At 37.3% G+C, this 12,918-nt stretch overlaps 1 protein-coding gene across 1 annotated transcript in view; it reads right to left on the bottom strand.

The window, feature by feature from the left end:
* The window catches only part of LOC127422864 (protocadherin-15-like), a 427,222-nt gene that overhangs the window by 167,376 nt on the left and 246,928 nt on the right, over nt 1–12,918 (bottom strand). Inside the window, exons 21-23 of the mRNA XM_051666673.1 lie at nt 7,054–7,359; nt 3,608–3,835; nt 113–229 (exon numbers count right to left, since the gene is read on the bottom strand). Of these exons, the coding sequence (XP_051522633.1) occupies nt 113–229; nt 3,608–3,835; nt 7,054–7,359 (651 nt within the window). The remainder of the gene's footprint in view (nt 1–112; nt 230–3,607; nt 3,836–7,053; nt 7,360–12,918) is intronic.

Here is a 12,918-nt window from a genome sequence, read left to right as displayed (position 1 = left end):
AGAATTTTACTTTTTTGGGGTGAACTGTTCCTTTCAAATATTTTCTCAGGCACAAGGGTTGAAGGAACACACACACACACACACACACACACACACAATCAAGAGAACTCACCAGTGGGTCTAGGTCCTGTGCGTGCACTGTGGTGACTACGGTCCCCTTGATTGCGTTGGGTGCCACCATTCCCCGGTAGAGCGTCTGAGTGAACACTGGCGAGAAGTCATTCATGTCCTGTGCAAACAAGAGCACCAATTTGTGATTAGTGCCTCTGCACACTCTCTCTTCGCATGCCTAACTCTTTTTTAAACTGTCAGCCTATGTGCTAGCTCAGACCCCATTAGTTAGCTCCAAACACAGAAACACTAAACTAAAATGGCATTTATTCAATAGTAGATAATGTGGTGCATTCAGGATGTGACAAAATGCAAGGCGCCCAGGAACTTTTTGAGAAAAAGTTAGGTGAGAGATAATTATAGCCACTGAGAGAACGCTAGCGACAGATGAAGAAAAGGCCACAGTGCGAGTGCAAATAGAGAGCAACAAATCCCTTCTTATTTACTCCATAAAGATAATTTTTAGTAATAATGTATAACCTTTCAAGACAGACATAACAAGAGCTCTGAGATTGTGAAGCGATGATATATGCTTCTTTAGAAGCCAGTGTCATTTGAGTGTGATTTAGTCAGTTTGATTTAAACTTTTCAATAGTAGCCAAATTCCCAGTGAAGAACTACACTACCCATAATTCTGAGAGATCCACCAATCAGAGGAGTTACTGTTACTATGGAAATGAAGATTGCAGCAAAAATCATGTTTAACAGCCGTATTCCTGGTGAAAAACTACACTACCCATAATGCTGAAGAGGGATCCACCAATCAGAGGAGTTACTGTTACTATGGAAATGAAGATTGCAGCAAAAATCATGTTTAATAGCTGAATAACTGGTGAAGAACTACACTGCCCATAATGCTGAAGAGAGATCCACCAATAAGAGGAGTTACTGTTACTATGGAAATTAAGATTGCAGCAAAAATCATGTTTAACAGCTGAATTCCTGGTGAAGAACTACACTACCCATAATGCTGAAGAGGGATCCACCAATAAGAGGAGTTACTGTTACTATGGAAATTAAGATTGCAGCAAAAATCATGTTTAATAGCCAAATAACTGGTGAAGAACTACACTACCCATAATGCTGAAGAGGGATCCACCAATCAGAGGAGTTACTGTTACTATGGAAATTAAGATTGCAGCAAAAATCATGTTTAATAGCCGAATAACTGGTGAAGAACTACACTGCCCATAATGCTGAAGAGAGATCCACCAATAATAATCAATGAGCATGTTTACATGCACACCAATATGCTGATTACTCCCAAAATTTTGAGATTTTACTCTTTAAAAAATCTGACAAAGCAAGAAAACTGTGTTTACATGAGATTTGAAATAATCATTTAATTCTCTGATTTTGACGTCAAACCGTGAAGAGACATGCACTCAACACGTGCACACATTGGATAAGCCAGTGATAACACTGGTAAAGGTGTTTACATGCCACGTAAAATCGCCATAATGGGCAAAAATCTACCCGTGTCGACCGGTTTATCTTACGCCGTTTATGACCTTACACCGATAAAGGAACACCGTTTATTGCATTTACATGACCACACACATTGTCAGCATATTAAGCATAATCGGTGTAAGAACGTGCATGTAAACGCGGTCACTGTTTCTATGGAAACGAAAATCATGGCAAAAGAGCTCAGCAGCGACCGCCCACCTACACAATGCATTGCAAATTACATAATCAAGAAAGCCTCGTTACAATCTCAATATATGTGAATATTTTGCAATAAGCTTAAAATATATTTGATTAATTATTAATATTAAGTCATTAGTTTTAGATTTTTACCTATTTGTACTTTCCTACAATTTTTAAATACTTTTGAACTCAAATTAAAGTTTGAAATGTTGTGTTTCATCAGATTTTGTTCATGGCTTACACATTTTTTTTTTTTTTTTTTATCTCTCGATGGAGAAAATAAATGTGAAAAATACTTCTAAAACCAATGCCGCTAAAAAGTTGACGGTCACTGTTGCGCTTCATTGCAAAGGACATACATTTTCCCTAAAAAGTTATTTGTGAAAGATACAGCGAAGAGCAAGAGTGCAGCGGGTGACCATGAATATTGATAACACTGGTGATTCCGGAAAACAGAAGAGATTCAATGCAACCTAATACACTCAATATAAAAGCCATCTATAAGTCCAAGGAGAGGTCAGACGAGTTCAGGTATTCAAATTACACCCCTCTCCTCTGGCCAATCCCCCAAAACCTTCGTCCTTCCTGCAAGAGCGTGCTTATTCAATGATGTCCTTGAGACTTGAATACCAACTAATAAAACTTTGCTATTTCTCACATCCTCAAAAGTCTCAAGGAAAATACTTTGGAGTGAAAATGCAATTTTTGTCTCTCTTATTTTGCAATCTCACACATCTGTATGTGTCCTTTACCCCTACAAATAAAAAAATAAATAAAAGGCATCTAGCCTTAATGCTGTGGTTGTCACACATTAAAATGACTGTGTTGACTGCAGACTAGATAATTCTATAAACTAATTTATTTTGGATATTTTAAAAGCCATTAACAGGCAAAATACAAAACAGGAAATAAATATGTTTTTTTGTTTTTCAATGAAGAATAAGCATCTGCTGAATTTTTTTATTTTATTTTAATTTTTATTTTATTTTTTTATTATTCATAATTTTTGAGAGACTGATCATTTATTCATCAGTCTTTTTGGATAAGTCTTTACTGTCTAAATAAATAAAGAGCCACTGCCTTCATTAATTATTTTGAAAAATGTATCTGCAGCAGTGCTCTTAGTTTCACTGGGACCATTTTCTTCATCAGTAAAGTGCCTTGGGGCCTATATACCCCACACCATAATCACTCTGATATCTTGAGTCTCCATGCATCAGGTAGCACACTTATTTATTTATTTTTTTCCCACCGTTCACTTATGCTTTTTCATTTTCTACAGCAACTAATTATCAGTTAGCCACAGCGTGCACAGAAGGAAAATTAATAAATAATCCCAACACAGACAAAATTAGGGAGACTGGGGGGGATGTAATAAGCTTCCTTGTATGAAAATGTTTTTCCTATGATGCTCAATCTGAGGTAGAGTTGGTCAGACAGCAGGCTGTTTGAAAACTAAAACACATGTTAAATATACATTAACATAAGCCTAAAATATGAAAAAAAAAAATAATTGGTTAAACATCTAAGAATTATTAACATTCTTGCTCTTTTGTCAAAGCCTGAGCAGTGAAGAATATAACAGACATACAATAAATGGCAAAAAAATATTTGATTTCAAATCTTAAGGCTACAGCACATAGTTACATTCTAGAGAATTGTGTTATTCCAACTCAAAAAGCAGACTTGAACCCTACTGAACGCCTTTGGGATGAATTGTAATGCCGTCTGCGAGTCAGACCCCATCACCCATCCTCCAGATTGAATTTTAGAAGGCTTACCACTGAGTTGTGTACAGATAGTTTAGTGAGGGAAATGAGAAACACATATACAAATTGAAACTTACCATTACAGTGATGATGACAGAAGCTAATCCAGGGGGCATGTTCCCATTGCCACCATCCACTGCCTCAACTACGAACATATGTGTTGTCCCATTAGGTAAGAATTTCTCAAAATCAAGAGAGTGAAGCACCCTGAGCTCTCCAGTGAGGGGGTTCACGGCAAACAGCTCCCGGGCGTCCTCTGTCCTAATACGGTAGGTGATGTTTGCGTCCAGATCAGGGTCTAGTGCCTACGTGAGACAATCATTTCCAAAACACTCAACATTAATTAAACTCTCGAACTTTGTCTAATAAACCACCTGAGCAGGTAACATTAATGACTGAAACTGTAGTGACCCTTAAGCAATGAGTGAATTAGAAAGATATGCTTCACTGCCAGCCAGACACAGTGTGGTGGGAAAATTAACCAATCAGGAAAACTGCATGAACAGCCCAAGAGAATACAGCCCTTTCAGATGTTTCTAGGAGGTAGTGTGTGACATATGAGGACAACCATGTGCTCGTGGTTATGTTACACAGGGGTTCTCAACTGGTGGGTCACAACTCAAAAATGTGTCCCATGTAGTTCTGGGCGATATATTGAATATTCACAGTACATTCGCAATGATTCTGCTGGAAATATAAAAACAAGAAACAATGTGAAGCTTACATTTGGCCATTACGTTTCCTAAACAGTGTGCCATTAATTTTTTATTCATTTTAATTTTATGATACTTTCTTGTACTGTGACAAGGTCGAGAGGGTTAATACAAAGATATTTTAATACTGTATCTCATTTAAACTTTGGTGATCAGACAGGAATTGGTAAGTTTTATTAATTTCCACTATTGAATCAATAAAAGCTGTCCATTTTATTGAATAGTTTCAAATCACTGATTGAAAGATTTGTTTGTTTTGTCAGCTAAAATGTGCACAGAAGTCCATAGCATCACCACTTTTACTTTCACTTTTACATCTAAAAGTTACACGTGGTGTCTGTTTATAACTTTCACATCCAAAAGTGAAATTGAAAGTGGAGATTTAAAGTAAAAACAAAAAAAGGACTTAAATATTGATCTGTTTCTAACCCCCAGCTATCATATCACTTCTGAAGATATGGATGTAACCACTGGAGTCATATAGATTACTTTTATGTTACCTATATGTGATTTTTAGCGCTAAAAAGGTCTGGCTACCATTCACTTGCATTGTGAGGACCTACAGAGCGGAAATATTCTTCTAAAAATCTTTGTGTTCTGCTGAAGAATGACAGTAATACACATTTGGGATTGCATTAGTGTGAGTAAATGATGAGAGAATTGTCATTTTTTTGGTGAACTATCCCTTTAAACATTTTGAATCTATTTGGCAACAATGGCTGTTTGGTTAAAATTATGTTTCTTCTGAAAAAAATAAATAAATATTGAGATATAAATCGAATAATGTCAAAAGGCTAAACCATATGAGATTTTTTTTTTTTTTTAGCTATATCACCCAGCTCAAGTCGCAGGTCTATTATGAAAGTGTCATAGTCAACAAGTAGAAAAAAAACAAAAAAAAAAAAAACAAAAACAATGCAACATGCATTCAGTAAAATGCAAATAACCATATAATGGTATAGAGTTCTGGTGTAAATATGTGAAATATTTTATATAAAAGTTTATATAAATATTTTATTTATAGTTTATTTATTATACAGCTTTCTGGAATATTCAGTTCTGGTTGGTCAAATGTGCCATTAAGTGGCCTGCTATATTGGATTTAAAAAAAAAAAAAAAGAAATTGTTACTTTTTTTTAATTTTTTTTTATGGCAAGTAGTTGTGTAACAACAAGCAGGATAATGAGTAGGCAGACAGTCACTTTTTTTTTTTTTTTGTTTTGTTTTTTTAAATAAACACCAACATAACTCAATTCAGCTATTTCTGGAGACTCCACAGCCTTCTTTATTCTCACATTATAACATAATTTCAACTCAAATCAATATTTCATATCCATTTATTAATTAATTTATCAAGTACTGTAGTTGTAATAAGTTGTAATAAAGCGGATAATGAGCAGCCATTTCATTTTCACAAAATAAACACAGACAGAACTCCTAAACAAATCGGAGGTGGAATTGAGCTGTTTCTGGAGACTCTGTGGTCTCGTTCATCTCACATAATAAATGTAATGTCAACTCAAATCAATATTTAATGTCCATTTCTTTCTTTATTTGGCAAGTAGTCATGCAATAAGTGGGATAATGAGCAGTCAGTTCATTTTCACAAAATAAATGCCAACAGAATTGAGCTGTTTCTGGAGACTATGTGTTTGTTTTCTTCTTACATAAACTTAATCAACTCAAATCAATATTTGATGTCATTTAATTATTAATTTGGTAAGTAGCTGTGTAATAAGAGGGATAATCTACAGTTCATTACTGCAAAATAAATGCAGACAGTGTAGCCAAGACCCCAATGCGGAGCGGACCAGCTGACTGTACATTATCTCTACATAAAATATACTGATATGTAAAATAAATAAATATGAAAAATAAATAGGCTTATAAACATTTAAAAGGCATGAGAAACTGCTTCCCATATCTTTTGTTATTGCCATCGAAGGATGTGCGTCTAATCAATCTGTATGGTACTGACGTAGATTAATTTGTCAGTTGATAGAAGCTCGTCAATTTAGGTACAGAAGATGCCAACATGGATGCCAGCATGTCATACTCTCATCCTTGAAAACCATAAACAAAACTATGCATAGTACAAGAAAATACAACACAGACTACATTAAATTTCTGACGAATGCTCAAGCCAACGTTTTTCATACAACAAAACTGACAGTGACCAGGGGCTGTCAAGCTTTAATAAGAACCCAAAAAAAAGTGTTAATGAGATTTCAGAGCTTCATTAGTGATTAAAATTTTCAGTGAATGATGACTTAAATTTTGTTCTGATCCTCAAAAATCAATAATATGACTTGAGAAGACTATGAAATATAGCTCACAAGTCAAATGGATGATTTTTATGGTGCTTCTGGTCATTTTTGGAGCTTGATAGCCTGGTCACAGTATGCCATATTATGGAAAACATAGCATTAAAAATGCTCTTTTTGTGTCCCACGGAATAAGAAAGTCAAATATGTTTGCAACGACATAAGGGTGAGTAAATGATCAGAGATTTTTCATTTTTGGGTGAACTATCCCTTTAAGCTGGTCTTTTTTAGCATGGCAAATCCATCTTAGCCTTTTTTTAAAGGTCCTTCAAAAGGACAAGTAAACACTAACCTTACTAACCTAACTCCACATGAATTAACTTCCATCCAGTTACACAGCACAAATTTAAAACATGTCTGACTTGTCAAGATAAGAAAGTGAGCAAAGAGGTGTTTTCCAGAGGCTAATTTTTTTCACGTCATGTTTTTGATTCAGGCGAGTTTGATGTGTTGAATATTCATGTTATGTGTCTGTATGCAACTCACACTGATATTGAGGATGACCATGCCCACTGGGCTGTTCTCTGGCAGTGTAGCGTGATATGCAGACTGAGAGAACACCGGGCTGTTGTCATCCACATCCAGCACTGTGATGGAGAGTGTGAGGGTGGTCCGGCGAGGGTCTTTGGCTCTGTCCCAAGCCTCCACCACTAAATCATACTGCCCCCTCTCCTCTCGGTCCAGTGGGACAGCGGTGAAAATGCTGCCATCAGTGCTGATCCTGAAAAGATCCTTGTGACTGACCAGTCTGTAATGCACCTGCCCGTTAACACCCAAGTCCAGATCAGTGGCCTGCATAAACACAGAAACACAAGCACATACTTTAATTCATTTTTTTTTTTGACACTTCCAATGAAATAATGGCACAGTAGGAATCAAATATAGGATAACTAATTATCTGGCTTCAGTTCTATTTACTCCAGCAATATGTAAATCCATCCATGCCCTATCAAGATTTTACTCATTCCAATAACATGCGCATGTGGCTATGAAAATATAACCTCCAAAATAATTACAATTTTCAGGTATCCCACACTTTTTGACTTAAGAATTTCCAAGACCTTTCCAGTTATTCAGAATCACTGATCGTCACTGGATTTTGCAGAAATTTCTGACATTAGAAATGACAGTGTCAGGTGCCAATCATCTGAATTATTAGATAAAAAAAAAAGAAATCTATGTAAAAAATATTTCGCAGATTAAATATATCAGAGCGGAGTCAAACTACAAATTCATAATTTATGAATTGGCTCCATTTTAAATCATTTGAATTGTGTTGGCCATGCCCCACAGCATGCTGAATTGAAATTGGAATGACAAGAAGAGGACTGAATTCCGAAAATTCAACAACATCACACACCAGAGTAATTTAATTAATTCAACATAAATGGAAATTTGAATCTGGTGGGGGGAGTATTATTCTGGGAGTATTCTGGGAAATGTTCTTCCACCATGGTCCATAAAATGAAAAGCAATAAATACAATGGAATATTTTAATAACATACAAATCTCTATCTATATTGGCATTTCAAACATTGATAATTAATATAATTTTATGTTTCAGGAGAGACCCCATATGTTGTGTGTATGATAAATAGTTTATGGGTAATTCATACTGAATAATTATGTATTATTAATATATATATATATATATATATATATATATATATATATATATATATATATATATGTTGGGCCTCATGTATTCAGATAGAAGACAAAGGCAGGCCTAACACCTAACTCAGCCCCCACACACCAAGCCGTAAATCTTCCTGATAAAAATCGCGCCAAAATCAAACAAAGGGAGTCCAAAACAGACTACAAATCCATGAAGCCTTGCTCACTAAAAGATCGAACTCTCAACTCCTATTGGATGAGGCACACAACAGAACGTCCCTCAAACATGACATCATCAGGAGTTGAAATACCTCTGAAATGTTTCGTGAGTGGCTTCCAGCGACTTTGTTCACCGAATATAGACGTAGCTCTTTGCTGCTCTCAGGTGCAACCTCGTGGCACAAGGAAGTAACGTCCGACTTGAAACTGTGGCCATACAATCTCCATCTTGCTGGACGAGTTGAGATTACTCTGTGTTCAACCGAACACTCTAATGGATCTGAAGGAGACCGCCGAGCAATTCGCATCTTCATCCGTTTGCCTACAGAAGTGAAGAGATTAAAGATTTCTCTTCCATCTTCAATCAAGTCGACATTTCTGAGTTCTCCGCCAGCCCACCGAGAATCAACAGCCGTACCGCCCACCGACAGAGCGAGGAAACGGCCTCCCGTCATCACCCGAGCCTCAAGGAACCGGGTCAGAGTTAAAGGACGGAGGAAAACACATTCTACCTGTGTCCTCAAGTAAGAGGTTTACGTCTGGGCAGAGATAGAATATTATATTGTGTTATTCTTGTGTTTCAAGGTTTTTGCTTGTACAGTTTACGGACCACCATGTCCGCTCATTATTAATACTCAGGGTATTAATTATCACAAATTTGTTTTGCTGTACTGTGGTCCAACCAAATTGGGCTGTTGTGCAATTTCACCATCGCGGGTGAGACAGCCACTGAGTTCATCCATTAAAGAGTTAAATAACGCGGGACTTTTACGAGCCGTCCACCGCGTCTCTGAGTGATAAACTGAGAGCTGCTTTCTCTCCCACTATTGTGAAATCGGCTTTAGGGCTGTCACTTAATCATCTCTCTCTCTCTTACTAATCACACACACACACACACACACACACACACCGTATGTGTTATAGGATTATTTTATTTCCATATCTAATCATATCACTGTTTATTTTGTAGTTGTAAGTCGGAAGTTTATTGACTGCATTGTATTAATTATTAATTGATATTACCGCATAAATAAACTTTGTTTATATTACAAAGAGAAGTGTTTTGGTTTGTTTTGCATACGCCTGTGTCATGCTGACGGGATGTCAGTGCTCGGATTCAAACCTTCATTCATTGTTTTTTTCCCGAAAATCGATATTCTTCGGATGTCGATTTTCCTAAGAAAACAATCTAATATTGAGACTGTTTTACTATTTGGTTATTATTCCCTAATTCCAGGGTGGTGCCCTGTCAATGTTAATCCTTATTAATATTCTATTTGATAATTATCTTTGATGATTGAATTTGAATGATCAATAAGCTAGTGTTAATTTTAATTAGTGTTTCATCGATGTTAACAATTAACAATTATCTTTGATAATTGTTGATTTAAAGGATTTTAAAAAGCTAACATTGATTCTCATCAATGTTCTATTGATTTGAATAATTAATAATTATCTTTGATAATTATTAATTATTGCTAATAACCAAACTTGCTCCTAAACGTAGCACACTACATTTACTGGAGCCCCATATGGGGTTTTAATGAGTTAGATCCAATTAATTAATTTAAATATTAATTAATAACTACAGAAATAATTATTAATTATTTCTGAAAGTAACACTGATCTAAACAACCAGTAAAGCCCTACATATATATATATATATATATATATATATATATATATATATATATATATATATAAGCAGATTAATTCATATTAATTTCATTTCAATCCATTATAATACAAATATTATTTCACATTCAAATTATAATTTTGCATTCTGTTCGCTGCTTCAATTAGTAATTGAATAAATTAACTTCAAGTAATATACATTATCAATTTAATTCTGAATGGTGCACAACCTTGTTGTTCATTTTCATAACTTTTCCAGGCCTGGACATATTGAAGTAACTATGACTGTAGTGACCAGGTATGGATTAACCACAGGGCCGATTGGGCAGTTGCACACGGGCCCACGAGCCACTAAACCCAAGGGACCTGGAGCTCTAAACAATTTGTTCAGCTGAATGCATGCTGTAATACAGCAACGCGAGCACAGGCACTCGACTGCATGCTTAGGGAATCTGCACACAGGTGCAGCGTGTTTATTTGAAAGACTACAGAGAATAGCCTTTGATTCAGAAAACGCTTCCAAACACAGAGATAGGGTGCAGTCTACCCTGGCTGTGTACAATGCTGATGGTTTAAATTAATTTATTACTGTACATAAGCGACAGAATTCATGCAACAGAATATGGAGGACTTTAAAATGTTTAAGTCCTGCATGCATTTAATGTTTAATGCAAAAGATACCTTAATAGCCCAACTATGTGCACGGTAACCTTTTGTAATATTTGGTTAACCACAAGAGTTCACAAAACATTATTCTGTTATTTGTCAGGAACCAGGAAAAAATAATGTTTATTGCCATGGATGTGTCAAACACGAACAAAAACTCAAATGAGCAGGGTGTAATGAGGAGGAGGGCGTGGCCAGGCCGTGAGGGTGCAATGCCGGTGCTGAACCACCTTATCAGCCAGGAGGGGGATAAAGATGAGCCGGGGGTGCCAGTTTGAGAGAGAGAGAGAGAGAGAAGCAGGCGGCCGCTGTGTGTGTGCGCGCGTCTATGTGTTTTATGTTATGTTCAGTTCTTTTATGTCATTAAAGTTATGTTGACTGTTCCCTATCTGTCACTCACTCAACGTTGTGTCGATGTAGTGACACTAGGGGTCACTCTTGGGAGTCCGAGACACCTCTGGTCTTTGATAAAAGGCCAATGAAAATTGGCGAGTGGTATATGCATGCCACTCCCCCAGACGTACGGGTATAAAAGGAGCTGGTATGCAACCACTCATTCAGATTTTCTCTTCGGAGCCGAACGGTCATGCTCACTGAGCTGAATTCACACGACTGTTCATTCACCTCTGCTGACTCTGATGGCGCATTTCAGCGGCTTCTCCCCCCTCTGCACTGGTGCACTGCAGAGAATGCCCCTGGGCGCTTCGGCAGAAATAAAAGGAGTATATTTCTCTAAAAGAGTATATTTCTCTAAAAGAGTATATATCTCTAAAAGAGCGGCACACACGGAACGTCTTTTTAAAGATGTCTTTCCTTTGTGTATTATTCCTGGTTGCGCTCATTATCTCTCGCCTTCTGAAGGTCACGATCACTGTCTTTCGTGTCTGGGCACTGCTCACACGGAGGCAGCGTTCGTGGATGGGTCATGTACTCATTGCGAGAACATGTCCATTGCAACGATGCGGTCGCGGCTTACCTTCGTAAGAAAGCAAGCCACCCCAGAGGCTCCCCACCTCGGTCCTTCTACCCACGGGTATGAGGCCAGCGTGGCTAGCACTGGGGGCGATTTGGGGACCCCAGTGGGACCGCCTCCACCGGGTATTCCCCCGCGGACCTACCATTCCCCAGCACGCTCATCTGCCCCGATCGGGCTTCCCGATGAGTCCGCTGGCTCGTCTCATGGCGAGATCAGATTTCATACAAAGGTGTACACTACAGTTTTCAAAGACAAAGGACAACTGGCTCTAACAAGGACAGAAAGAGATGTGGAAGGCCCAGATGTACAACTAAACAAGAGGATAAGTACACCAGAGTCTCTAGTTTGAGAAATAGATGCCTCACATGTCCTCAGCTGACAGCTTCATTGAATTCTACCTGCTCAACAACAGTTTCATTTACAACAGTAAAGAGAAGACTCAGGGATGCAGGCCTTATGGGAAGAATTGCAAAGAAAATCCACTTTTGAAACAGAAAAACAAACAAAAAAAAGGTTAGAGTGGGCAAAGAAACACAGACATTGTACAACAGATAATTGGAAAAGAATGTTATGGATCTTAACCTCATTGAGCTTTTGTGGGATCAGCTACACTGTAAGGTGCATGTAAAGTGCCCGACAAGACAGCCATATATATAAGGCAAGTGCTACAGGAAGGATCTGGACAAACTGATAGCTGGAATGCCAAGAATCTGCAAAGCTGTCATTGCTGCATGTGGAGGATTTTTTGAAGAGAACACTTTGAAGTAGTTTGAGAAGTTCTTAATTTTTTTTTCAAATTGTAATAGTAATTTTTTCACATTATTAATGTCCTGACTATACATTGTGATCAGTTGAATGCCACTTTGGTGAATAAAAGTACCAATTTCTTTCCATAAGAGCAAAATCTGTACATTATTCCAAACATTTGGCCACCAGTGTACATACACACTAAGAGACACCTGCTTTAATATCAAGGTAAAGATGTGTGACTTCCTAGAGTGGTCATACAGATGAACAGTGCTGTTCTACTCCCTCTTTTCTAGCTCACAGACATCAATAAAAAGTCTGCCGACAATTGGATTTAAATCATAATGTTAAGAGTTGGCCTGCAGGATGTACAAATGGACCATCTGGACAGTAAAGCATATCTTCCCCTCTACAGGCTTGCAAGTTTAGAGAGGTTTTAAATATCAGCTTTATTGGCATCAAACACTCCCGACTGTGTTATCTGCTGATAA

The sequence above is a fragment of the Myxocyprinus asiaticus genome, chromosome 32 (genome assembly GCF_019703515.2).
Source record: "Myxocyprinus asiaticus isolate MX2 ecotype Aquarium Trade chromosome 32, UBuf_Myxa_2, whole genome shotgun sequence".
Lineage (NCBI taxonomy): Eukaryota > Metazoa > Chordata > Actinopteri > Cypriniformes > Catostomidae > Myxocyprinus > Myxocyprinus asiaticus.
This window is presented reverse-complemented; position numbering and strand designations above follow the sequence as displayed.